Raw genomic sequence first — 24,877 nt, forward strand, 5'->3', positions numbered from 1 at the left:
GGGGGACCACCTACCACTGTTGACGTTGAGCCGGCCTCGGACTGTGTCCTTCCCCAGTATGTTCTCAGCCTCGCAGACATACTCCCCAGCGTCCTCCACCTTCACCTTGTTGAACTGTAGTCGTGAGTTCTTTCTGGTTAGGGAGGGAATAAGAGAGGGAGAGACGTGAGCCCGGGCTCAGGCCAGCTGTGGTTCCCAGCCGTCACGTCCCCCAGCGGTCATCTCTCCCCGCAGAGCCACAGTGGCTGTTCAGGGTGGATAGGAAGTCGAGTCTGGGGTCCAGGTGGAACACTGAGTCCCTGGAGCTGGAGGGAGACCTGGGCACTAAGGAGAACACAGGGCGGGGCTGGTGGCTACACACATGTTCTAAATCTAGGAATCCCCACATCTACTTTTCCAGGGCGGGGCACTATTTGTAGCTATTTCTCTGGGGGAAGAAAGCAGAGTCCCTTAGAAAGTCACATGGCCAACCTCCCACCTCTTCTTTCAGTGTCCCCTCCCCAGTCCCAGTGTCCTTCCCCATACCCACAACAGGGCAGCCTCTGGCTCACCAGCTACCTCAGCCTTCCCTTAGAAGTTTATTTGGAAGATTTCTGGAGAAACATCTCACTAACATAGATTTAAGAATGTGAAGGTTTTAAATTATTTTCAATGGTGTGTGTGTTATATGTGGGGAAGAGCCATGGTAACAGTAATTAGTCTGGACTCTTCAATTTAATATTCAGGTTAAAGTCTTAAACAGAGATTTGATGCATTAATTGTTTTAAATTAAGATGTATATGAACATCATTTTATGTTAACATATTTCATGTTTTTTATAAGCTAGTAGCTCTGCTTTTGCGAAGGTGCATACTGTTATCCAGGTTGATGATATTTTATATCCCACCTTCCTCTGTTGTGACGACACAATAAAACTCTTCTCTTTGCAGGGAAACACTTTCATAGCCAATGTGTAAGAATTACATAAAAGACCGCACATTTCTTAAAAAAAAAGAAAGTGGCAGCCTGTCACTCTAGATATGCAAGGCGTATCCTCAGGTACCTGGGAGAGCCTATTCTAATAGGTTCCCATGGCAACTGTGCCCAACCTCCCAGTCCCAATCTATGGCTCTCCGCTGACTTCACATTAGCCCTCTGTAGCCTCTCCAAGGTGCTTTCACTTCATTCATTCATTCATTCATTCAATCAATAAATGTTTACTGGATGCCTTCTGAGTGCTTGGAGCTTGGATACCTCAGGGAACAAAAAGATCCTATTCTTGTGGCCTGACTTGACCTTCACAGCTAATCTGGAGATGGACAGAACAGTACAGATGGGAAAACTGAGTTCTAGAGGGGCTTTAGAACTTGTCCAAAGGTTACTGAAAAGGCAAAGGCAGAGGTGAACAAGGAACTAAAGTTGGTGAGGTCGTGGGCCCCTCAGCAGCTCACGGACTGTCTCCTGGAGCCTGACGCTGGAGCTACCCTCTCTGTGGAGGGCTCTGCACCCAGTGCCTGCATGCTAACAGCTGTGGGGCCAGGCCTGGGCAGGGACTCCAGTGCTGTGTGTGACTCTAGGTCACCTGGTCCTGGTTCTCCTCTTTTCTGAAGACCCTGCCAAACCTCTCTTTCCTTTCCAGACTCTCTCTGCACCTGGCGCAGGGTGCCTGGCTCTATAGGGTCTAGTCACACATCCTACTGCTCCCTCTGCCTCAGTGTTCTCCAGGGGCTAGGCAGAGCTCTGGATAAAGCCAGGGGATCCTAGGCTGGCCCCCAGGGAGAAACAAGAAGTTGCATGAAAATTTCTTTCCATGATGTATTCTCCTCCTCTTTTTAGTACTGAATTAAAACACCAGATTCCCAGAATATGTGCAGTGGGTTGGAACAGGAGGGAGGGTACCACAGCTCCCACTGCTCTGAGCCCAGGGATGCAGAAGGGAGCCAGGAAGCCGATGGGGGAAGGAGGACAGGGTTGGTGAGCAGACATGCTGGGTGCGGGGCGGAGGAGATGGCAAGCTGAGCTACATCTCTACCAGGGCTGTGCTTTGGGCTCCTGTCTCCTGGGCTCCACCTCTGTCTCTAGGAGTGGACCTCTTCCCAGACCTCCTCATGCCAAGATCGCCTGAACAAGGGTCAATGAGGCTGTCTTGTCCGTAGGCCCTGTTGCTGTGGCGATGCCCTTACTGATGCTATGGTAACAGCTGCCTGACTCCCCCCACCCGCCATCCTTCCCGGCTCAAGCTGGTCTGTGTCTTGTTGGCCTGGTGTCTGCCTACAACCCTCTTCTGTCAGTTCAAGTTTGTTCCCTTCATTAAACAGAACCTTGGAGGCCCCTCTGGCTAAGACAGCATCTCCTTCCTGGCTCCAGCCTAATTGGATGCCACAAAACCCAGCTGCCCCAGAATGAGGCTTCTCTTGCTTCCTGGCCACCAGCTCTTTCCTGACACTAGACAAGCAGAATGGGGGATCACCTGAGGGTCACAGGATCAAGGTAGAGGGGACACAGAGCAAGAACCTCCTGTCACCCACAGCTGAATTCAAAGGATCTTCCCTTACATGACATCACACGAGTATGTAGCAGGACAAGGCAGAGTTAATATGTTCACAGATATCTAGAGGGACAAAAGCTAGAACTGGAAGGAAGGCTTCCTACATGAAAATGTGTCAGACCTGGGGAAAGGAGGCACAGAGCTCAGGGAGAGCCCCTCCTCTTTGAGGAACCAGAAGAGGCAAGGGGACAGAAACAATGACCCCTACATGTACCAGCTGTGTAATGAACTTGTCAGTTCCACGGAGGTGGGCCCCAGACTTGCATAAGAGGCCCTGGGGTCAGAGCCGAAGGGTGGGGCTCTGTGGGTTTCTCTGGCCTGAAGGAGTGGAGGGGGATTGGAACACACACACACATACCCTTTTCTCCTCATTCCTAGCCCCAAGGACTCAGGACTTTTTCCTACCTCCTAGCAGGCCTAGCGCCCCCTTGCCATGCTGACCCAGGCCTGCCCCTGCAATGGATGCCCCTCCCTTCCTTCCTTAGCCAGTTTTCTGTTGGCAGGGATGGGATCTGGGCGGCCACGTCCTCTACCCGTCCTCACATTTTCCTCAGTGCCTACCTCCCTCTGCCTGTCTGAGGGGCCTGTTCCAGCCTGCCCCTCATAAATAAGGGAACACGCGGTTCTGCAGGGGAGGGCCCTGTGCCCAGGGCTTGGGGGGCCAGTTTTCTCCTGGCACGGGTAGGCTTGGGTGAGACACCTTGGGCAGCGGCCCCTGAGACAGACAGCACCTGCTGGGAGGGGGTCTCTGCAGACCAAGAACAATGTCAGGACAGAGAGTGGTCGGAACAGAAGAAGTGCTAAGAGGGCCAGAGAGCAAGCTGCAGTGCGGGCAGAAGGAAGGAGGGTGCTGCCAGAAAGGAGTCCCCTGCCCCGCCCTGGCCCCCATGCCAGGTGAAGTGTGTGTGGAGGTGGCAGCTCTCTCTGAGTCACAACAGGGGAATCAGCAGTTCTCTAGCACGGCCCACCCCTTCACCTCATCCACTCACTGCTGGGAGCCTAGGGGCAGGATGGGTGGAGCAAGCAAGTTTCAGAGAGGCAGCAGATAAGACAGGGCCCTGACAGGAAGGGGACAGGGGCACATTTCAGGCTTTTAGGGGTCCCTGATATTCAGGAGGAGAAGACCTGACCAGGCCCCGTTTCTGAACTGGGTGGCCCATTTGTCAGATGAAACTGACGCTTGACCAGGACACTAAATTGCTCAAAAGCTAGGTCAACCTGAAGAGTGACCTGCCAAGCCCTGGTGTCACCCTGTAACCAAGAAAGGAATCCTGCAAGAGTCTCATTAGTTCAACACCAAATGTGGATCTCCTCTGCCGGGACGTATAGGGGAGAGGGTGTGTGTGTGAGGGGCAGACTTTGAGGTTCTCTCATGCTAGAAAGAGCGATAGCCCCTGCAACAGTGTGATGGAACGGTGTCTAAGGCACCACGACAGGAGATGAGGAGAGCTCAGGAAGGTGTCCTGAAGGATATGCTATCTAAGCTGGGCCTTGGAGAACTTTGTCGGGACAGTGTGTGTGTGTGTGTGTGTGTGTGTGTGTGTGTGTGTGTGTGTGTGTGATAGCTGCCAGCACAGGGAACAGCCTGGGCCCAAGTCCAGGGTCATTAAGGAAAGAGCAGGGATCAGGAGCACCGAGGTGTTTGGGAACAGGGGGGCCGTGACTTGGAGGCCAGGAAGAGAGAGTCAGAAGAGCCCCAAGGCCTGGTCTGTGTGTACCTGGCACTCAGCAGGCTCTCAAGATCTGTCAAGTAAATGAACTTCCACTCATGTATGTGACCATGTTAGAAAGATCATCACCCCCTGTCAGTGTCACAGGGGTCAGTGACTGCAGACCTGTAGAACTGCAAGCAAAACTCGGTGGATGAGACACACGTTTTTTCTGAAGAAAGGGTCAAAGCTTTAACCAGATTCTACACTAAAAGCTAGTCTACTAGAAATGCTGTGAGGGTTGGGACCATATGAGTTCCATTCCCCAGTGTATTTCCAGCCTCTTGCAGAGTGCCCAGCACAGAGTTGATGCTATGCTAGATACAGAAAAGAATTCACAAAGGGGCTTGTGGCCCAGAAAAGGTGGGGACAACCAAGAGTGGGACAGTGGAGGAAAAGAGGCTAAGAGGCCGGGAGACCAGATAAGAAAGCTGTGGGGCAGAGAGAAGGGTGCCTCCTTCTGGAGATGTGGTATCCAACCGGAGGGAATGGCACAGGGAAGGTGCTGAGCAGCGGGCAGTCTGGTTCTGCCACAGCTGAGAGGGGAGCATGGAGGGTGAGGCAGGGCAAGGAGGAGAGGCTAACTGGGGCATTCTGGATTTGCGATATTGTGGGGTATCTCGGGGTGGTATTTAGCGTTTAGCTGGCAGCATGAGTTTGGAACTCAGGGTAAAAAAAATAAAGCCACCAAACTAGAGGTGGAGGCTTGGGGTCATCAGATATGAGAGGGTGAAATCTCCCACAGGAGGAGAGGCACGGAGGAGAGGAGGGAAGCCCAAAAGACAGACAGGAAAGTTCCAGCATTGATGGCAACCAAGAGAGGGTGGTTATAGGCACAGGAGGACGAGGAGCAGGGTCACAGGGGCAGAGGAGCAAGTGGCATCCACGTCAACGGCTGCTGAGAGGCCTGGAGGTGCAGGACCAGGAAGCTCAAAGGTTGCTGGTCTCTCAAGAGCCACAGCCACAGAGAGTGTTGGGGTGGGTGGTGGTGGTGGTGAGGGCTGTGTTACAGGGCAGATTCCAGCGGAGCAAAGAGGAGTGAAAGACGAGAGAGCGCAGTGAGTGGGCATGAAACTGACTCCATGTTGGTGGAGGGAAAAAGCAAGACAGGGCAGCAGCTGGAAGAGGAGGAAGAGGCACCGCAATGTGGAGGGGAACTTTTAGAAGAGGAGCCATGTGAGAAGGTTTGAGAGTAAAAAGAGAAAGGCTGAGTTCACCAGAGCACAGGGACTCTGAGGGTGTCTGCTCGTGTGTGCAGGAGTGCGTGGGTGAGTGTGACATAGGGATCAAGAACGGGGGGATGAAGATGGCCAAGTTGTGGATGTGTTTGAGAGTAATGAGGAGATAAGGGAAAACACTTTCTCCTGACTTCTGTTGTCTCAGTGAAGTAGGGGAGAGGCCCTCTTCCAGAAAGAGAGGACAGGAGGGAGGCAAGGGCCCCAATATCTCCAGAAGCCTGTGCATTCTTCTCTCCAGTTTGGAGCCAGTCTTGTCAGGAAAGTGGGAAGGGATGGTGTGGCCTCAGAAGGTGAGCTTGGAGGACAACCTGAATTTCTTGCTAAATCTGTAGATTGGGGACACACACGACCACTTCCTCCCAATTTCCTTAGGAAGAAGCAGCATTCGTTCAACCACAAACTTTTGATCTAAACCAAAGCCTTCCTAAATGACTGTTTTTCGCCTGGACCACTTTCCAGATGACCAGTTCTACCTTTGCTTCCCGCTCTTGGAAGGAGGGGCAGAAAACTGGAAGTACCTCCCAGACCCCTTGCCTCCACACCCTCTGTCGCAGGGGTGGAGACTAGGCCTAGGGGCAGAATAAGTACTTCTCGGACCACACAGCCAACCAGAAGCCGACTGAGCCCAGGCCTCTTTCCATCCCTTTCTGTTGTAGGGCAGGCTGGGGGTCCTCTAAAACCACCCTCGTTTGCATTTGGGGGGGATGAGGAGGAAAATGATAGCCATGAAGAGGGTGGTGTAATCTATTCTGGAGGGGCAGGAAAGACTGGGGTGCTCCTCAGCCATAGAGGGAAGTCCACCTAGCCCTGAGGGCCGACAGAACAGAGGTCAGGCAGACCTCCTGCTTAGCCAGTGATAGGGGCCTTCCCTCTTGCTTGTTCTGCCTTCTGACGGTCCCTCAGAGGCTGTGAGAGGCAGGACAGAGGTGAGAGGTTGCCCTTGGACTCCTGCTTCTCTGATGCCTGAAGTCCCCTGCTGGACCAACCCAAGATGGAAGACAGGCCATCCATCTTCCACGGCTGGAGGCTCCAGGGCTTGTGACTCACTTCCCTCGAGCATGGACTCCAAGATTAAAGGCAATTTCCACACCACAGGGGACAAGTGCCTAAGACGCAGGCTCCCCGATACTGTGTCCTAAGACACAGTCAAGGCCATGCGCCCTTTCCGCTTACCTAGCTCTCTGCCCACGACAGCTCGCTGAGCTGAGAAACCAGCCCATCCTCACCTGCCAGCATTCTGCAATCAGAGTTTTTCATCAAAGATTGCCAAATGGTGGGCTTTCAGACACTGTGGCAGGACCTTGGAGAACTTTTAGGGACTGGTAAAGCTGACTTTGACAATGAAATTACCTTCCACCATTCAGAGACATTAATTAACCATCTACAGTATGAAGACGCTGGGCCAACATCACTTGAGGGGCCCAGAGCTGAAAAGAGAAATTGGGCGCGGCAAGGAAGGGGGACCAGAACCTGATCCACAGGTGGATCTGGGTACAAAGCCCTGCGTTCTGCCAGCTCAGGTCCCTCCTTCTCAAGAGGGGTGATGCCGGGAGGGAGAGGTGGCTGTTGCTCACCTGCCGTTGCCATACTTGATGCGAATGTCGCGACTGCGGTTGAGCTCCTTGCCATCTTTAAACCAGCGGTAGGAGGGCTGGGGGTTACCGGCCACTGCCTCGCACTTCAGCGATTGCTTCTCCCCCACCTGTCCCGTCTGACTCTTCATCTTCTTCAGCTTGGGCCGGGTGGCTGTAGGGGTATAAGGCAGGGAGGTGAGCATGGTGGGGCAGGGGCAATATTAGGCATGAGCAGTGGAGGAAGGACCATTGTCCTTGGGCTGGGCCCGGGGAGGTGCAGCCTGGGGAGCTGCCCCCCATGTCATTCCCTAGTTCAATTCAACAAGCATTCACAGAGGGTCTGTAATGATGTCAGCGTGGCTATTACCCGTGGAGAGTTTCCTTTATGCCTGGAATGGTACTAGGAGCTTTACAGACATTAGCTTACGAAATAACCCCATGAGTTCACTGCAGTGATTAAACCCATTTATTGATGGAGGAAACTGAGGCTCAGGATGGTAAAGTGACTTCTCCAAGGTGATGAAACTGGGATTCAGACCCAGGTCTCCTTGACTTCAGTGCTCATGCTCTAACTCCTGTCCCAGACCACCAGGCCTAGGCTGGGCCCAGAGGACACAGGACCAAAATGACAGCTATGGCTCCTGTCCTGGCAGTGACATCACAGCATGGTTTGTGGAGGCCTAGGAATGCTGAAGCCCAGAGGAACAAAGCCAACCCAGGCTGGGGGAGGAGCTAACTCAGCTAAGAGCTAAGGGATGGGGCTAGAAAGAGGAGGGAGGGAGTGGGTGAGGGGGGGTCGGTGTTGCGGCTGGGGAGAATCCCACGTGGTCGGGGGTGTGGGCTGACTTGAATGAATGAAGTGGAATGGCGGTGTGGGGGACAAGGCGTGGGGCTACACGAGTGGGCACAGGCCCAAACACGGATGCCGGGCTGCAAATACCGAGCGGGGAGTCTACTCCCGTGTTTCTTAAACACCATCACCATTCTATTTACACAGGTCCCAGTCTTCCGTACTTCATCTCCTTGTTCCCCTTTCCCCAGCAACCTTACAAAAAGAAAAAAAAAAAAAAAGGAAAACAAAAGGAAAAGAACTCTGTTCTCAGGAAGGTGAGGGCAAGCCTGTGCCCCCCGCTAAGGTACGTAATAATTTCTATTGGGACAGCCCTTTATAGAATATGCAATGCCTTCGTTCATGCTCTCATTGTCTCCCTGAGCTCTGTAAGGTAAGAGTCATTACTGACACAGATGATGAAGATAAGCCTCAGAGAGGTTAAGAAACTTGACCAAGATCACATAGCCAGGCAGCCCGGCAGCCACAGAGCTGGGACGAAAGCCCAGGAACCTGGATTTGCAATGTGTCAGGCGAGTGTCTGCTTTTGCAGCCTTGTCTCCCTTTGAGGAATGGAGACCCTTGTTTTTATCCTTCCAACAGCAGAAGGGAGGGTCTGCTGGAGCCGGGGAGTTGTCTGGGGAACTGACCAGCCCCCTCAGGTCTGAGTTAACTCTAGATAAAGGCAGGTGAGAGGGCCTGGTGATAGACAGGGCCGCTCATTGGATCTAACTTGAGCTGCTGCTTGTAAGTAAATGGGAGTAGGGTGAAGGGACAAAAGGAGAATAAAGAGAAAGGGCTCCCAAGGCCTTAAAAAATGTATGACATACTCAAACAAATGGTGCTTGTGAAATGATTTTGTTCATTTTAGAAAAATACAGATGGGTGAAAGAAAACAAAATCACCCATTATCCTAGTACTCCAAAATAACACACACACACACACACACACACACACACACACACACACACACACACACTTTTAGATGAAATGCAATCATTGTCAGTAACATGTTTTTTCATTTAATGAAACATGTAAGCCTTTCACCTTGGCATTAAATATTAATAATAGCATTTCTCAAACTGAATTCTATAGGCCATGAAGATCTAGAGAGATGATAATAGATGTTACTTGAGAAAAGGGTTCCATGAACCAATCAATTTATGGAATATATAGCTAAACACAGTTAAAGAACTATCTTCATTGACTTCAATATGATTCTCCAAGGAAGGCTCTCGGAACTTTTATTCTTAGAATCCTTACTAGCATTTCAAGGAAATAAAGTTATGTGGAATAAGGTCTATTACATAACTTATACGTGTATATATTTATAGATATATACCTATTTTAATAGGCAGTATATCTACATGTTTCAAAATTCAAGAAGTGAAAAGGGTATACGGCTTAAAAAATAAGTCTCCCTCTAACTTCTGACCACAGCCACACTGTTGCCTTTCCAGGAGGCAACCAATTTTATCAGTTTCTTTTATATCCTTTCAGAGCTCTTTTACGCTTATACAAAAAACCTTAATATTTGCACACTCTTTTTTTCCTATAGCATCATTTTTCATAGTTATATAATATTCCCATATGGGTATATCACAATTTATGTGACCAATTCCTGTCATGGAGCATTCAGCATGTTTTCTCCCCTTCCTCTCTTCCCCATTACAAACAAGCCCAGAGGAACATCCTTGCAGCTTCACTCAGTGTATACATTATATGTCCTTTGCACACATCCAGTGTACACTGCTGTACAGACAGTGTGACTCTTCACTCAGACTGCCTGGGTTTAAATCCAGACTTTTGCTACTTGTTAACTTTCTGTCCTCAGGTCATTGACTTAATCCTTTTGCACCTCAGTTTCCTCATCTGTAAAATACAGGTGATAACAGCTCTTACCTCGTGAGATGATGGGTGTGAGGATTATATGACATAAGGCATGTAGAACCTGGCATTCACAGAGCACTTAATAAGGGTTAGCTATTATTGTTATTATCCGCAATGATTTCCTAAGGCAATCTTCCTAAAAGTGGAATTGCCACGTCAAAATCATTTGCAATCTTTCTCAGCTTTACGCGTTGCCAAATTACCTTCTGGAAAGGTTGCATCAATCTCCACTCCCACCAGTGAATGACAGTGCCTGTTTTTTCCACACCCTCACCAACACGAGGTATTATCATATGTAATCTTTGCCAATTAGCTAGGCTAAAGATAACGTCTCTGCTGTTTTAATTTGCATTTATTTGATTCTTGGTGAGGCTGACCACTTTTTATAAGTGTATTGGCCCATTTCGTTTTTGAATTGTCTGTTCTTGTCCCCACTCTGTTTTTCGATTGGGTGCTCATCTTATTGATCTGTAAGAGTTATTCATAAATATAAAGATTATTAATCTTTTGCTACCCAATTACCTGCTTCTTATATGTAAAATTTTTTTTTTTGACTTCCAGAGGTTTTATGCGTATCAACCAATCAATCTGTTGAATTTTCTAGAACTTCATTATTCTAAATGGGACTGAAGTCCTGCCTCGGCATCCTGCCCCCTTACCTACACCCCCACCCTCCTTGATCTGCTTGCTCAAGGGTCTCCAGTTACTCCTTATCAATAGTTCTTAACCCTACATGCTAATGGGAACCATATGGGAAAATTTACAATATATTCCAGACATTCTGAAGCAAAACCGTGAGAGTGGGTCCAGGTGCGCAGGTTTTAAAAATATATAACAAATATATTACATATAGGAAAGTGCATGTATTATAAGTGCATAGCTCAATGACGGGTTACCAACTGAACACATCTTCTTCATAGGTGGCTTTGCTGAAGGTTGGGTTGACACCTAATGATCTAACTGGTGATCTCCAACTAGTCTCCTCCCCCTTCTCGTGAACTGGGGACCCGGAGAACTCTTCTCAGGTTCTAAGGTGCCTCCTTCCCCTCCTTGGAGAATGTTGACCTTCCTTGTAGTTCTCAGACAAGGGGGCCCCTTAACCACTCCCACAACTACAGGCCACCTCCCTCCCAACAAGCCCAGGTGGGGGTGGTGGTGATACCTGGTGGGAGAAAGTGGTGGTCACTCTGCTACCTGTTTCCTGACATGAGTCCTGGTACAATACTATGCACTGAGACTGTGGCCACTGCTTAATGGTGGTGGCGATGGGTGAGGGGGGGCGGGAGTACAGTGACATAGAGACCAACCCCAGAAACTGTAGGCATGGCCCCAATTCAGAGGGGGGCTCCAAAGTGATTCCCCACCATCAATGGAAAATCCAGGACTGCATTTCAGGTCACAAGGAGCCCACCCTATCTAGTGAGAACCCCATGTTACCCAATTGCCACTTCTTCACAGTGCACTCCCTTCAGAGCAATCTCATCTTGTTCACTTGTTTCTTATTGATTCATTCAACCTCGTCCATGCCAGGCACTGAGTATATAGTCATGAACAAGACAGATAAGCTTCCTGCTCTCACGGAGCCAGAGCTTTAGTAAGGAGGATAGACAATGGTAAGTAATATCCAGGAACTATGAGGCAGTAATAAGCAGCTGAATAAAAGAGGCTCATGTGGCTAGAAGATTCTGGAAGGCAGGAGTGGTATAAGGGGAGGAGCGGTATAAGAGGGAGATCCAGGTGACGGACATGTGGATCTGTGAGCCAGGACAAGAAGTCTGGGGTTGGTTTTACCTCCCACCCCCCGGCACTTTTTTGTAACTTTTTATATGCCTACTAGAAATTTTAAACTTACATATATAGATCACTTTATATTCCTACCAGTCAGCATTGGTCTAAAGGATGACAAAAAATAACCATATATTTGAATCATGCCGTGTTCTTTACAAAGAATCTTCTTTTCTATCTCTTAACAGTTCCTCACAAGAATCAACTGAGATACAGCAGTCCCACCTTATCCATGGTTTTGCATTTCGAGGTTTCAGTTACCTGCCGTCCAAGAATATTCAATGGAAAATTCCAGAAACAAACAATTCATAAGTTTTAAACCGTGTACTCTTCTGAGTAGTGTGATGAAATCTTGTGCTGTCCCTCTCCCTCCTGCCTGGGATGTGACTCACCCCTTTGTCCAGCGTATCCATGCTGTATATGTCCCCTGCTTATTAGTCGCTTAGTAGCCGTCTTGGTGATCAGATCAACTGTCCCAGCCTCACAGTGCTTATGTGCAAGTCACCCTTATGTGACTTAATAAGGGCCCCAAAGCCATTCACGTAACTTTTATTATAGTATATCATAATTGGTCTATTTTATTATTAGTTATTGTTGTTATCTCTTACTGTGCCTAATTTATAAATTAAGTTTTATCATAGGTATGTATGTAGAGGATAAAACAGTATATGCAGGGTTCAGTATGATCCGGGGTTTCAGGCATCTATTGAGGGTCTTGGAACATATCCTACATGGATAAGGGTGGGGGGCGGGGCACTGTACTAAAAACCATGTCTCCTGCTCTAGCAATGTCTAGTCCTGGTCCCTGCTCACAGAAATCTTAGTTCACAGTTCCTTGAAAGCCAAAGATGGGCATTTTGAAAGGAAATAGGACCCTGAGAACAGGCTACGTGTTTTTGCTTTAAGTAAGTCCCTTTGGAGAAGAGGCAGCAACTCAGGTGGTAGGAAAGAGAAGAACACCCACCAGGTGGCACCCTGACCAACGCCCAGAGGACCTCTGCACTGTCACTCTTGGGCCCAGAGCTTTCTGTGGTGAGTATGGACAACTCCCCAATGTGGCCCTGCATTTGTTTCGCAGCTGTGATGGGAAGGCATCAGAGGCTTATAAGGCGGGAGATGACTTGATCTTTTTGCATTTTAAGCTCAGGCTTATCTTGAACCACCATTACTTCTCCCACTGTGGCTTCTAGCCCCTGGGGACTTCTGGAGCAAGGCTATTCATACAGCAGATCTTTGAGGACCTGGAGACAGTGTTTATGGGGCCTCAGGCATGACTAGACCAGCTCTTGGAGCTAGGTCCAATACTGTCTGGGTCTCTTTTACGGCCCAGGGCCCAGAATGCAATGCTAGTATGGAAACCAGTGTATCGTGTCCCCTGAGTGTCTTGAGGCTAAAGATGAACCAAGCAGAGGAACAGGCTTCCTGGGATGGATGGGATCTGTTAGGGCAAGAGCTGAGGCAACCCAGTGGACAGGCACTCACCCCCTAGTCAACATGGGTTTACTGAGTGCCCACTGTGTGCCAGGTTCTGTGTTTTGTCCCACATAGAAATGATCTAGCTATATATGGAGCAGCCACTCCTGCCGCACAAGGAGTTTAGCTTGTCCCCCTCTGTTATTGTTTTGTTACATAAGAAATACATTTTTGTTGTTAAAAAAAATTACACAATACAAGGAAAAAGAAAAACATTTAAATCATTCAATTACCACCAGAGAGAAAACCACTGTCAACATTTTCAAGTATCTCCTGCAAGACTTTTCTCTCTAAAATGTTTTATGTCCTACTTTTTTTTAGTCAATATGTTGTAAAAACATTTCTCCAAATCTAGAAATACAGATCTAAATCATATGAATGGCTACATAATATTCCATTGTTCAGATGAATTTGTTACGTTGTCTCCAATGCTCTGCTAATATTAACAATACTGCAATAAACTTCTCTATAAATTCAGCTTTGTAGCCAAAGGGAGGAGTCATAGTCCTCAGGGCCTCGTCTGTTTCCCACTCAGAGGAAACTCTCAAAGGCCCAGCACCTAGGAGAGTGACAGATGAGAAGCATCAGGTGGAAGCACGAGGAAGATCTGTGCTCACGGGAAGGGGGTGGAAATTTCCACATCCTGCTCCCATGACTGTCACTGACACCCTGCTTTCCTGTGGCTGCTCCTTCCTCACAGGTGGAGGGGCAGGTGGCAAGTGATGGCCTAGGTGGACCAGGCCATTTGGTGTTGGTCAGGTCTTCCTTCACCTGCCATAACGTCTCCTCCTCAGACTAAGCCGTCTCTGCTGAGCTCCACACTCGTTGAGAGGTCACTTTGTTCAGCTCCCTTCCTCCTGGAATAGCACCCATCTAAGCAGCAGGACTAGGGCACTCAGGAGTAGGGGTATGGGAGTGTGAGTGTGGGGGTACAGGGAAATCTCCTTTGGCAGCTTCATATCAATATGAGAAAGGCCTCTCAAGGATGACCCAGGTCTCCATAACAAGATTTCCCTTGAGGATGGGTCCCCTAAAACCTTAAGACACATCTCAGTTGCCATGAATTGGGCCATGGGGTATCCGGTGGCTCCATCACCTCATGCCAAGCCAGGGCATCTGGCCTGTATCTGTTTGACAGGGAATCCCCGGAAGGCACCTCACTGAAGATAACAACAACAGCAAGAACAGCCAGGGCTGCTCTTCTCTCACATCCCAGCCCTGAGGCCAGGAGATACCACTGCTGCCAGCAGCTTGACCTCATTCCTCTTGGCTGTGGGCGGTGGGTGCGGAGCCTGCAGAGATCTGAGAGCAAGACTGACGCCTAGGACATGGCCAGGCAGCCCAGCCAGGGAGGACCTGGCCCAGCCTCCCTCTGGCAACCAGGGGACAGGGGCATCGGACTCTTAAAAGGGTTAATGATCCTCGTCTCATGACTAAGGCTGAGCAGTTCCCTTTGCAGGACAACACCTGGCGACAATGTGGCCAGCCTGCCTGTCATCAAAGTCTCCTACTGTCCTGCTGCTGGCGGGCTGTGGGCTGGCCCCCTCCCCACCCCTCTCCCACCCACAAAGTGACTGACCTATTGGAGGTTAATTACAGACTCCAAGTTCAAATGAGAAAAAGAAAAAAACAACAACAACAACTAAAAACACAGCTTATTTAAGTGGGCATAGAGGGCCTACTCTGTGAAACGGGCAGTCAGGTATCCTCCTGTGGCCTGCAGAAGAGACATTTGATACTCACAAGCAGGGCCTCCCAAAGGGAGTGGCCCCTGAACCATGTTTCCTTGGCCAACCAGGCCCAGCCTAGTGCCTGGGCTTGCCTTGCCCGTTTCTCACATCCACCCAACAAATACCCACCTCCTACAGTCCTATGATGATATACCAGGTACCTACCAGGCATCAGGGATATGATGCCGAACAAGACAACATGGCCCCTGTGCTTGGTTGGGTCAGGCTCTGTCTCCTGTTTAGGGCTCTACTGAGACTGGCAGGGGGCAGAGCCTTGCACAGGGCCACTTTCCCTGCACCAGTGAAAGTCAGGCCAGATGTGATAGGCTTTCAGCGCAGCAGGCCAGGTTCCTGGCTCCTCAGCTACATGGGAGAGAAGAGGGGCCAGTGCTGGCTGGCGATGGGAGCTACGGGGGGGAAGCTGACACTATTCCAGGAGGGCAGATAAAGAAGGACAAGGGAGTAAGGAGGAGGGGACAAAACTTGGCAGCTCCAAGACCAACAGAAATGGCTCCTGCTTTAAAGCGTCATCTGCCTATCCAAAAGCACCCATCCACTGACACTCAACCACACAGTGTGAGTGCAGGGCATAAACAGGCCTGGCCTGACCACCAGGGTCAATACCATGGCCACCCTCGGCCCTCTGTGCCAGGAACCAGGCATCCTGACCAACAGGCTGGCCTCCTTGGGACCCTGCCAAGGCAGAGATGCCCAGCCATGGGAGCCAGGCAGGTACACGCTGAAGTTCCTCGCCTAGGTGGGCAGAGTAGAGATAGAGAGGTCAGGGTATGACACCTATGCTGGGGGAGATTGCACAGTCTTACAGAGCAGAAGTGCCAGTCGCTGGAGTAGCACACGGGTACTCAGCATAGGCACACAGTTTCCTGCATTCTTACCCGTACTTGTGGCACAGGTCAGAGACACCTAGAGATGGCACAGAGGAAGGAGGGCTAAGCAGAGGAAAGAGTGGCAGCTGAGGACACAGCAGTTCAGGCCTTTGTTCTGGTCTCCCAGTTTGCCAGCTGTCTGCCCTTAGGTAAGTAGTTTAGCCTCTCTGGGCCTCAGCTGACTCATTTATAAACCATGCTCTGCCTATTTCAGAGGAATGGGTAAGAGAAAGCTCTCCATGGGGGGAGGGAAGGCTTTTGACCATTATCTCTTCAGAGGCTGGGGTGGAGGCAGGGACAAAGTAGAGATGACAGTCCTGGGAAGCCATTACCATTTGCCCAAAATTTGTTTAATCTCCCCACTGGGGAAGGCTGGGCCCTGGGCCAAAGTCTTGGGCCCTGGCTTAGAGAACGCTCTGTGGAGAGGGCCTGCTGCTGATGGGCGAAGTTGCCCCTTGCCTGAGGAACCTGAAGAGGGGATCCCAGAGTCCTTACCCCCTTTAGGGTGGGCCTGCACTTCCCACCTCCTAAGCGTAGCTAGAGAAAGTTGTTTTTGAAGCTCTGCTCATGGGAAATGTAGTGGGGGCAGGGAAAGGGGAAGCACCTTACACACCAGACAAGACCTGCTTCTCAAACTGGGAGACAGACAAAGCCGCAGGATGATCTCAGGGCCTCTTTCTGAAGGGTCTGCCAAGCTCATTAGTAAGGAAAAGCAGCATCTTTATATTAAAGCAAACAGATGTATGATGGAGTACAAAATGACGTTCATGTGAATTTTTAAGATAAAATAAAAATACAAGAATTCAAATAACTCTTGGATTTCAGGGGAAAGGTCTTAGCAGGCCTGATACAGGTCAGGATAAGGGCCCATATGCTCACTGAATGCAAATACCCCAGTGGGTGCGGGGTGGGGTGGGGGGGCCAGGCTGCCAGAGGCCAGGTTTCCTTCCCTGAAAGTCCATCCACAAGTATGGAGAGCCCTGGCCTAGTCACTCTAGGGTCCAGGAGGCCTGAGATGTGGTCCTTGTGGTCCCAGTCAACGAGAGAGAAGGGATTGGAAAGAACTCACCTCAAAATGAATGACTGGACATTCAGTCACTTGTTCAAATATAACATGTGGGAAGCCAGTTTCCCTATTTCTCTCCCTATCTTGCTCCGGGTTCCCTCTTTCAGTCACCTGTCGTCTGTGACAACTCTCTCTCTCGACTCTCCCCAAAGATCAAGACCGTTCATCTCCCACCAAGCTTCTTTGCCTCATAGCCCTTCATTGTCTGCCAGGCCCTGGTTCAGGCCGTACTGCACCACCCGGCTCCCAGTACCACTACACTAGCAGTGGACACGGGGCAGAGTCACCTTTCTGTGCCTCCAGCCATCAGAAACCTTTCTTGGCTCCGTGATGTCTGTAGAAGAAAGGCCACCCGCCTTCCTTGGCTGGCAGCCAGGGCCCCCTGGGGGAAGCTTACTGGGTCAGTGAACAGCCCCCTTCCCACACACACCTCTCTGTTTTCCCCCTACCACTTCCCTTTAGGAATTGTATATTCCAGGCAGACCCAAATCACTGGCTGCTCCCCAAACATGCCTGTTCTGTATTCTGACTGCCTCCATGCCCCTTCACTCCCGTGCCATTCCCCACACAGAAGCACAGTTGAGAGGGTCAGACACACAGGCTGGGGCTCAGACTGGTCTCAGTTTGCGCTCTGGCTCAGTCCAGGGTCTTGTATAACTAGACAACTTCCTTAACCTCTCTGAGCCTTTAGTCCTTGTCTATAAAATAGGGATAATCTCACCCACCTCTTAAGGTTGTGGTGAGAATTCAATGCCTGTTAACAACTTAGCATAGTACCTGGTACAGAGAGAACTCAATAACCGGCAGCCCTTGTTGATCTAAATCCCTCACAATCCCCTCAGATGCCACCACCTCCCCTAAGCCACCCAGCCAGAAGCAATCTCTGCCTCACACAGACTTCCTGATAGTCTCTCCTGCCCTGTTTGGGACTTCCTACCTTGGAACAAACCGGGTTCATTAGATTCTGGTGACCTCGGGGATGGGAGCATCCCTATTCCTGGAGTCTGGCACTGATTCGGTACTCACTGATCACTGGCTGAATGAATGAATGATGTCAGGCCAGACTGTGACTGATGGGTCTCAGAGTGGCCCAGATCAAGACTGCTGCAAGCACTCAGGGGAGTGTGGAGCCCCTGGACTTCTAACTACAGAGCCTTTTCCCACCCAACACTCCTCCCAGCTCAGCCCTTCCCTCCCTGCTCAGGCCAAGCAGTCATCTGCCCAGGACAGCAGAGCAGATGATGAAGTGGGGGGCCTCACAGAAGGACTACCCATGCTTGGCCCATCAGGCTGCCCAACCACTGAGGGGACCCTGGCCACAGGCAGGAAGCTTGGCTAGGGCAGCCTCTCCCCTTGGCTGGGGGCCAGCGAGGTCTCCATGGACAGGGGTGAAAGAGCTTGAGAGTGCCCCCCTTCATTGGCTTGCTCAAGTATGCATTGGGCACTCAGCACGTCAGGTGCTGAGGGTCAAGTCGACATGGTCTCAGCCCTGGTGGAGGTTCTAGCTGAGTGGAGTACTGCCCAAACAGTGGGATACAGTGTGATGGGAGGTGCTGAGGGGAGCACAGAGGATACCCCTCACCCTCCCTCGTCATCTTGGAGGCAGGGAGGGCTCTAGACGGAGTAAAGCTTAAGCTGGGCCTGAAGGATGACAAGAGTTAGTTAAGAGAAGGGAGACAGGGCAAAGAGAACAACAGGTTCAGAGGACCGTGGCAGGAGACCACAGTGCACTCAAGAAACTGAGAGACATTCTATCTGACTGGGTCACCACGTGGGGGTGCGAGACTGGAGGCTGCAGTGGGAGGTGAGGGGGTAGTGCCTCCAGAAGCTGTTGCTCTCATTCTTTCCCGATAGCTGCCAAACCCTTTGTCTTGTTGGTGTGGATTTCTCTCTCTGGGCCTCAGTTTCCCCATCTGTGTAGTGAAGGAATTGGACCATGAGCTCAGATCCAGCCACGCCTGACTGCACAGAAGTCACAGGTAAGTCTGTTTTACATAAGTCTAAACTCACAAGCCTGACACTCAGAAAATCTACTGTTTGGCCTGGTTGGTCCCTCCTACACATCACGGGTGGCGTGTCTTTAGGATTGTACTTTATTTCTTAAATGTCCTGTTCCCCACTTCTGCTCAAGTGGTTTCTTCAGTCTGAATGCCCAGCCCCTTTAGACCTCCTTCCATTCTCCAGGGCCACCTCAGCCCACCTCCTTCAGAAAGCCTCCCAGATTACTCTGATGGGAATGAGTCTCTCCTGCTATCCGTTCTGGGTCAGTCCTTGCCGTCAGCTTGGCAACTGCAATTAGGTCTGTCCACATCTCTGTTGTCCCACAGGTGGTGAGCCCATTCCCCAACAATGACCTGTAGCCCCTAAGCATCGTGCCTGGCACCAAGGCACTGGGTAAACACCTATGGGACCGACAGGCCCCTTACAGGGTTCTGTTCTGGGAAGCTGGGCCACCCAGCTCAACCAGTGCTTCTCATACTTCAGCACATATCACAATCAACTAGAGAGCTTTCTAAAACATGCATACTGGCCCCATCCCCACAGTTTCTGATTCAGTAGATCAGGGTTGAGGCCCAAGAATTCACATTTCTGGCAAGTTCCCAATTTATGCTTTAAATCAGGTTCTCACTGATTTAAACATTCATCTTTTACACAAGGGGCTCCAAAGGACCAGAAAGCTACCCAGACCGGTGCTAGATGTAGCTGGACTCTCTGGAGCCCCAGCGTGGTTTCTGGTTAGTCCACTTGGCCAAAATAACTCAGTCTTCTCAGGAGGTTGGTGCAGCTTCAGGGCCTTAGGGCTGCCCTCCTGTGTCTCTGTGTGCATCTTACTGCCAGTCACAATGCAAGCTCCTTGTGAGGGCAGGGACTCAATTGCTCATCTTTGTAACCGCGAAACCCCACCTGAGAGCCCAGAAAGGAAATAACTGAGCAGTTGATGTGAGGGGAGGCCCTGCTCCAACAAGTGGACAAGCAGAGCATCCTTTGCTGGTTTTTCTTGAGGGGCACAGACTGTGGAAGAGCCCAGAGCCAGGGAACTGTGCATGGTTAGGCAGGGCAGGGGGCAGACCTGAGCTTAAGATCCTATCCTGCCGCTAATTTATGGCCGAATCACAGGCAAGTCATGGACTCTCTCTGCTTCAGTTTTCTCATCTATAAAGTGGAGATGATAAAATAATACCTGTACTTTATGGAATCAGTACTGACATGCAGTAAGTGTTCAGTAAATAATAGTTCCTGCCCTCCCTGCCCCTCTAACCCATGCAACTGGGCATGGTCATGTGCCTACTTCTTGGAAGGCCCTTTCTTGCCCTGGTGAATTCCTACTCTCACCATCCAGGCTCAGCTCAAATGTCACCTCCTCTGTGAAGCTCTCCCTACACCCTCCTAGAGCAAACCCATCCTGCTCTCACCACACATTGCACATATCTCTGGCCCTACACTTGGTTCCAGTCACAGGTATTTGTGTGAAGCTCTGTCTTAGCTCCTGAGGGCAGCAGCTGTGATTTATTCACATAGTAGGAGCCCAATGAAGGCTTGCAGAACTGCGTACACAAAAATGAGCGAAAAGCACGTGCAGTTTGTATAGTGACCATGTGGCCAGGACCTGGAAGTTTTGCTAAACGGATGGTTAGACCAGAGCTGGGCTGAAGGAAGACAGGGATGATTCACTGTCATTTGTCTCTGCTAAGCTATGTATGGTGGCCGTGGGCTCAGAAATGGCGGGAAAACACAACAGGATCATAGTTCTGATGGGCCCCAGGTCTCAAGTTTTGGGAATGCTTTGCCAGTGTTTTAAAAAAACCCAAACCCTCTCTTCCCGATGCAAGGTCAGGGCTGTCCTGATTTGACCTTGAATCTTCTGGCACCAAGGGCAGAGGTCAGTAACAGGGATCACTTTGGGATTCCTGCCAATATCTGAGTCCAAGAGCCTCTGCTTCCCACGAAACTGCTTCTTCCTCCAGCAGCTTCCATTACTTGCAGCCTGAAGCCCTCAGTCCAATTCTACTTCTATTTCAGACCTACTGGCCACCTGATTCCCCAACCTCAGGTGACTCACTGCCCTACCCCAGCTCCACTGGTGTGCCAATCTGGAAGACTAGAGCTCTCTATCCCCTTGTTCTGCCCCCCTCCCCCGCCCCCATCCCTCCACCAGTGCCTGGGACCTGGGCTGAGGATGATGAGTCCTGGGCTGTAAAGTGCTTTGAGCTTTCAGGATGAAAGACTGCTAGGAAGTACAAAGTTACTCTCTGCTGATTGTTGTTCCTAATGAACCCTGAGGTGCCAGAGAGCCGGAGCAGAGTGTGAGGCACAGGCTGAGGCCTGGAGTGGCAGGATGATTGCTCCAGGTGTCTGGCTCAGCAGGGTCAGCCAGGGGCCAAGGACAGAGGTGGAGGCTGCCAAAAGCAACCGCCAGATGTGGTTCAGCCACATGCACATGGGCATATCACCACTTCTGACCTGGTCCTGGACAGCCTAAAGACTGGGAATTTGTCCTAGAAGTTTGGGTACCATTTTTTTTTTAAACTAGAGGCAGGAGACGGGAAAGATGGTAGAGAAAGACCTTGCAAGGATTCTTTGCGCCCATTGAAATGAGGTATGCTCAGTACTCTCAGCTAGTGATGGTAATCTACCTTCATACTCCAGTACACCTGGGTGAAGACCAAAGCCTGCTCCCTGCCCCCCTGAGGCAGACACAGCTTCCCAATTCACAAGGGACCTCCAATATAGGGACCCATCAAACCCTGACTGGTCTTTCAGGGGGCACACACAAAAAAGGCCAGTAACTTGGAATCCAATTCCAAAGTTATTCTTCAAAACAACACAGCACCTTCAGGGGTTGTCACTTTCTTTGGGACCAGCCCTTCCACCCCCCCACTTTCCCATCCCTCAATCTCACAGCTCTCCTCCTCTTGGAATTCTCAGAGACACAGGGTCTGAGGACTGAGGCTCTGCTCTTGCCATAAGAAGGTGAGTGTTGAGAGCAAAGCAAATTTCCAGAGGCCCAGAGAGGGAGGGCAGTGCCAAGCAAGGTCATATAGGGGGAGAGCAGCCGTGGACCCCAGGTACATGAGTGGACTTATGACCCACCCCTGCCAAGGCTGCTGCCTTGGCTGGCAAGCCTATGCCAGCCACTTCCCCCCAAATCCCCTGGGATAAGGGCAAGTGGGGGATGGGGGAACCCAGCCCCAGGTAGGGATACTAAGTGAACTCTATGAGTCATGGAACAGAGCTCACACCTGCAGTTCAGCCCCACCCAGCACTCCTGCACCAAGGCAAAGGAAAAGCCATTTCCCCATACTGGCCTAGGTGTGTATGTGGGGGGTGGGGGCTGGGTGGCGGGGAGATGGAGGGCTACTGAATATGTGGTCAGGGGTAGGGGAGCCAATTCATTAATGTCCCCTTCTCTCTCCTTCCTTTCTCCCTCCCACTTTCCAGATTCCCTCCTCCATCTAAGCTGAAGATTTTAGTGGATAACTTGTTCACACTCTCCATATCTGCACCTCCCAATCTTTCTACCAAACGTAGCCCCACCCAGGCTGAGACCCTTCTCCAGCTGCCTAGTGCCCATGTTCTCCCTGGCTGGGGCGCTCTGAGCAAGCAGCAAGAGGACCCTGCAGCCTCAGGGGGGCTGGAGGGGAGATGTGAGGGAGGTCTTCAGTTCTGCAGGCCACTGTTGGTTTAAGCACCCACCCTACTAAGTTTGAAATCCAACCCTCCTAGTCACATATCAGGTATTTAAGGCTGTACTTCTCATTGACATGGTACTTTCTCCTGATATCTTGTTTCAGAGCATGATGCTTCCCTATGCCCTCCCCATTCCAGAATGTCTCCAAAATCCCCCTAGCCCAGGCCTTGGGTCTATCTGGTATCTGCTCACCAGCCAACTTCCTGAAAGCAGGCATTCTGAAGAGCTGGCTATCCACTGGGAAGCAGGGAACAAGAGGATGCAGAGAAGAAAAGACAGCAGGAAAGATTATTAGACACGAAGGACTTTCTCACTTGGGTAGAAGGTGCTGGAAGAGATCACTGAGAAGCCTGTGGAATCTCCTACTTGTAGCCCTCTCCCACCTTTGCCCCAGTGCATACTCTGCCCTTGGTAGCAGGCTGTCATTTCCCTGGCACCATTGATTCCCACCCGATGAAGCCTGATGAAGCTCACTAGTGGCTTGCTGTCAGTTCAGCTCCTTAACCTTGACATTGGGAGGGTGCCCTTACCTAGCCAGCCTTCCAACAGATGCCCACAATAGGATGTGTGAGTGCAGATGGGGGAAGAAAAGCGGGATCTCAGATTGGGAGCTCCTTCCACACCAAACGAGCCCAGTGTAAGCTGACTCATACACTACTCAGTGTCCCTTTCCTTAGGGAGGGCTCCTAGACATACTTGCCCAACAGAAATGGACAAAGAGGCTTTCTTTATAAGGAAGAGAACACAGCCTTGGCCTTTAAATTCCTTTATCTCCTCTCTACTGGACTGAAGGTATAGTTGACCCCTACGCTTTTCCCAATCAAGAGACATCAGAGACTACCTTGCTACCCTTACTCATGATTCAGAAAAGCAGACCTTTAGCCAAATTCTCAACCACAGCTGAAGCCTTCCAACTCCCAGTCCAGTGCTCTTTCGAAGACATTTTTATGTTGTAGTTCAGGCAGGAACTCCAGCGGAGGGGATAGAGATCCAGCAAAATGGATCACTGTCCGGAGAATGATGATTTGAAGCCCCCAAGATTTATCTCTGGAGCTTTCTTTGTGACTTTAACCTCAGCCTCAGTTGCTCCCTCTGTAAAATGGGGCTAGGACTACCTGCCCCCAGGTTTGTTAAATGGAGATGAAGCATTTGAACATGCATAGCCTGCTGACTAATACAAAAGAGGCATTAACAAAACGCTAAAGAAAAATAAAGAAGTGAGAACTCAACTGCACCCCAACAATACAAACCTGGTTCTGCAGGGGCTGACCTGTACACCCCGCCCATCCTTGAGAAACCCAAGACCAGTGCACCGAGTGGGGGACCCTCCTCCTTCACCCTATAGCTGCCCAAAGAGGGCATCAAAGTGGGTCTCAGCACAGGCTCTGATCACCCAGAACCTTCTCACCTTCTTCTTGGGGAGAGAACCCAAGGATCCAAGGGAGTCACTCCTGAAGACCAAAGGGGGACAACTGCCTGACGTCTGGTACAGTTCTGAGGGAAATATCTGTCACAGAAGCAGCGGCTCCCTACTCTCTGGGGCTCGTCAGCGGGACAGGGCATCCCCTCCGGGTCTCCGGAGGTGGCAGACGCTGCTGCCCCTGCTCCAATAGCTGAGCAGAAATCACGGAGGTGTGGCACATGGGTGGGAGCAAGCCCGGAGCACAGTCCAGGAAGGGAAGGCAGTGACAGCTCCCTGAGCGCTCCGCCACCGGGCCAGGCCCCGTGTCTACTTATCCGCTGTCTTTCGGACTGTGCCCAGGGCTCCATTCTGCCACTTGCTCCGGGCTCCTCACCTGAGAGCCCCGTACCGGCGGGTAGAGCCTCTTTCCCGCCATCTCTACCGGGATGGGCGGCCCGGGACAGGCGCGCACAGCCACTGATGGGCTCCGGTGCGCAGTCCCTTAACCCGGCCACAGCGACTGGCTCGCACAGAGGCACGCACGCCCCTCGGTGCCTGTCACCTCCGTGGCTGCTCGCACAGCACCAGACTCGCCGCGCGCGGGGCGGGGGGACGCGGGAGCAGGCGGCAGGTTTCTTCTAGCGAAACGGTGTTTCTGGGCGTGCCGAGGTGCCCTACCTTTCTCCCCGGGGTCGGGCTCCCACTCCCGTTTCCTCCCCTCTCGGTGCTTCTTGCCACGGCCGCGGCCCTTCCTTCTGGACTCCGACATTCTGCCCTGGGTCCCTGGCAGTGGGACGGATGCGAGGCGGGCAGTCTGGGATGGCCTCCGCTCTCCGCTGCCGTGCGCTGCGCCCCCGCTGCCTGCAGCCCCAGTGCCCGAGCGCGGCGCCTGTCTTATAGGCGGTCACACCCTCCGGGGGAGGGGAGCGGCGAGCCTTAACTCTTCCCCTCCCGCACGCACCCGCCGCCCTCATTCCCCCTCCCCACCGGCGCAGGGGGTGGCGGGGGGAGGCGGGCGAGCTGCGCGCGGCGGGCTCTCAGCCCTGGCCACCCCCCCTCCCCAGGCCCACTGAGCGAC

General features: G+C 51.3%; 1 protein-coding gene across 9 annotated transcripts in view; it reads right to left on the reverse strand.

Annotated features, from left to right (window-relative positions):
* Positions 1 to 24,877, reverse strand: part of NRG2 (neuregulin 2) — a 184,011-nt gene that overhangs the window by 32,118 nt on the left and 127,016 nt on the right. For all 9 annotated transcript variants that reach the window (XM_033096416.1, XM_033096419.1, XM_033096417.1 and 6 more), the window contains 2 exons: positions 7,049 to 7,220; positions 15 to 133 (listed from right to left, as the gene is read on the reverse strand). In XM_033096416.1, the coding sequence (XP_032952307.1) occupies positions 15 to 133; positions 7,049 to 7,220 (291 nt within the window). The remainder of the gene's footprint in view (positions 1 to 14; positions 134 to 7,048; positions 7,221 to 24,877) is intronic.

The sequence above is a fragment of the Rhinolophus ferrumequinum genome, chromosome 24 (assembly GCF_004115265.2).
Source record: "Rhinolophus ferrumequinum isolate MPI-CBG mRhiFer1 chromosome 24, mRhiFer1_v1.p, whole genome shotgun sequence".
Classification (NCBI taxonomy): Eukaryota; Metazoa; Chordata; class Mammalia; order Chiroptera; family Rhinolophidae; genus Rhinolophus; species Rhinolophus ferrumequinum.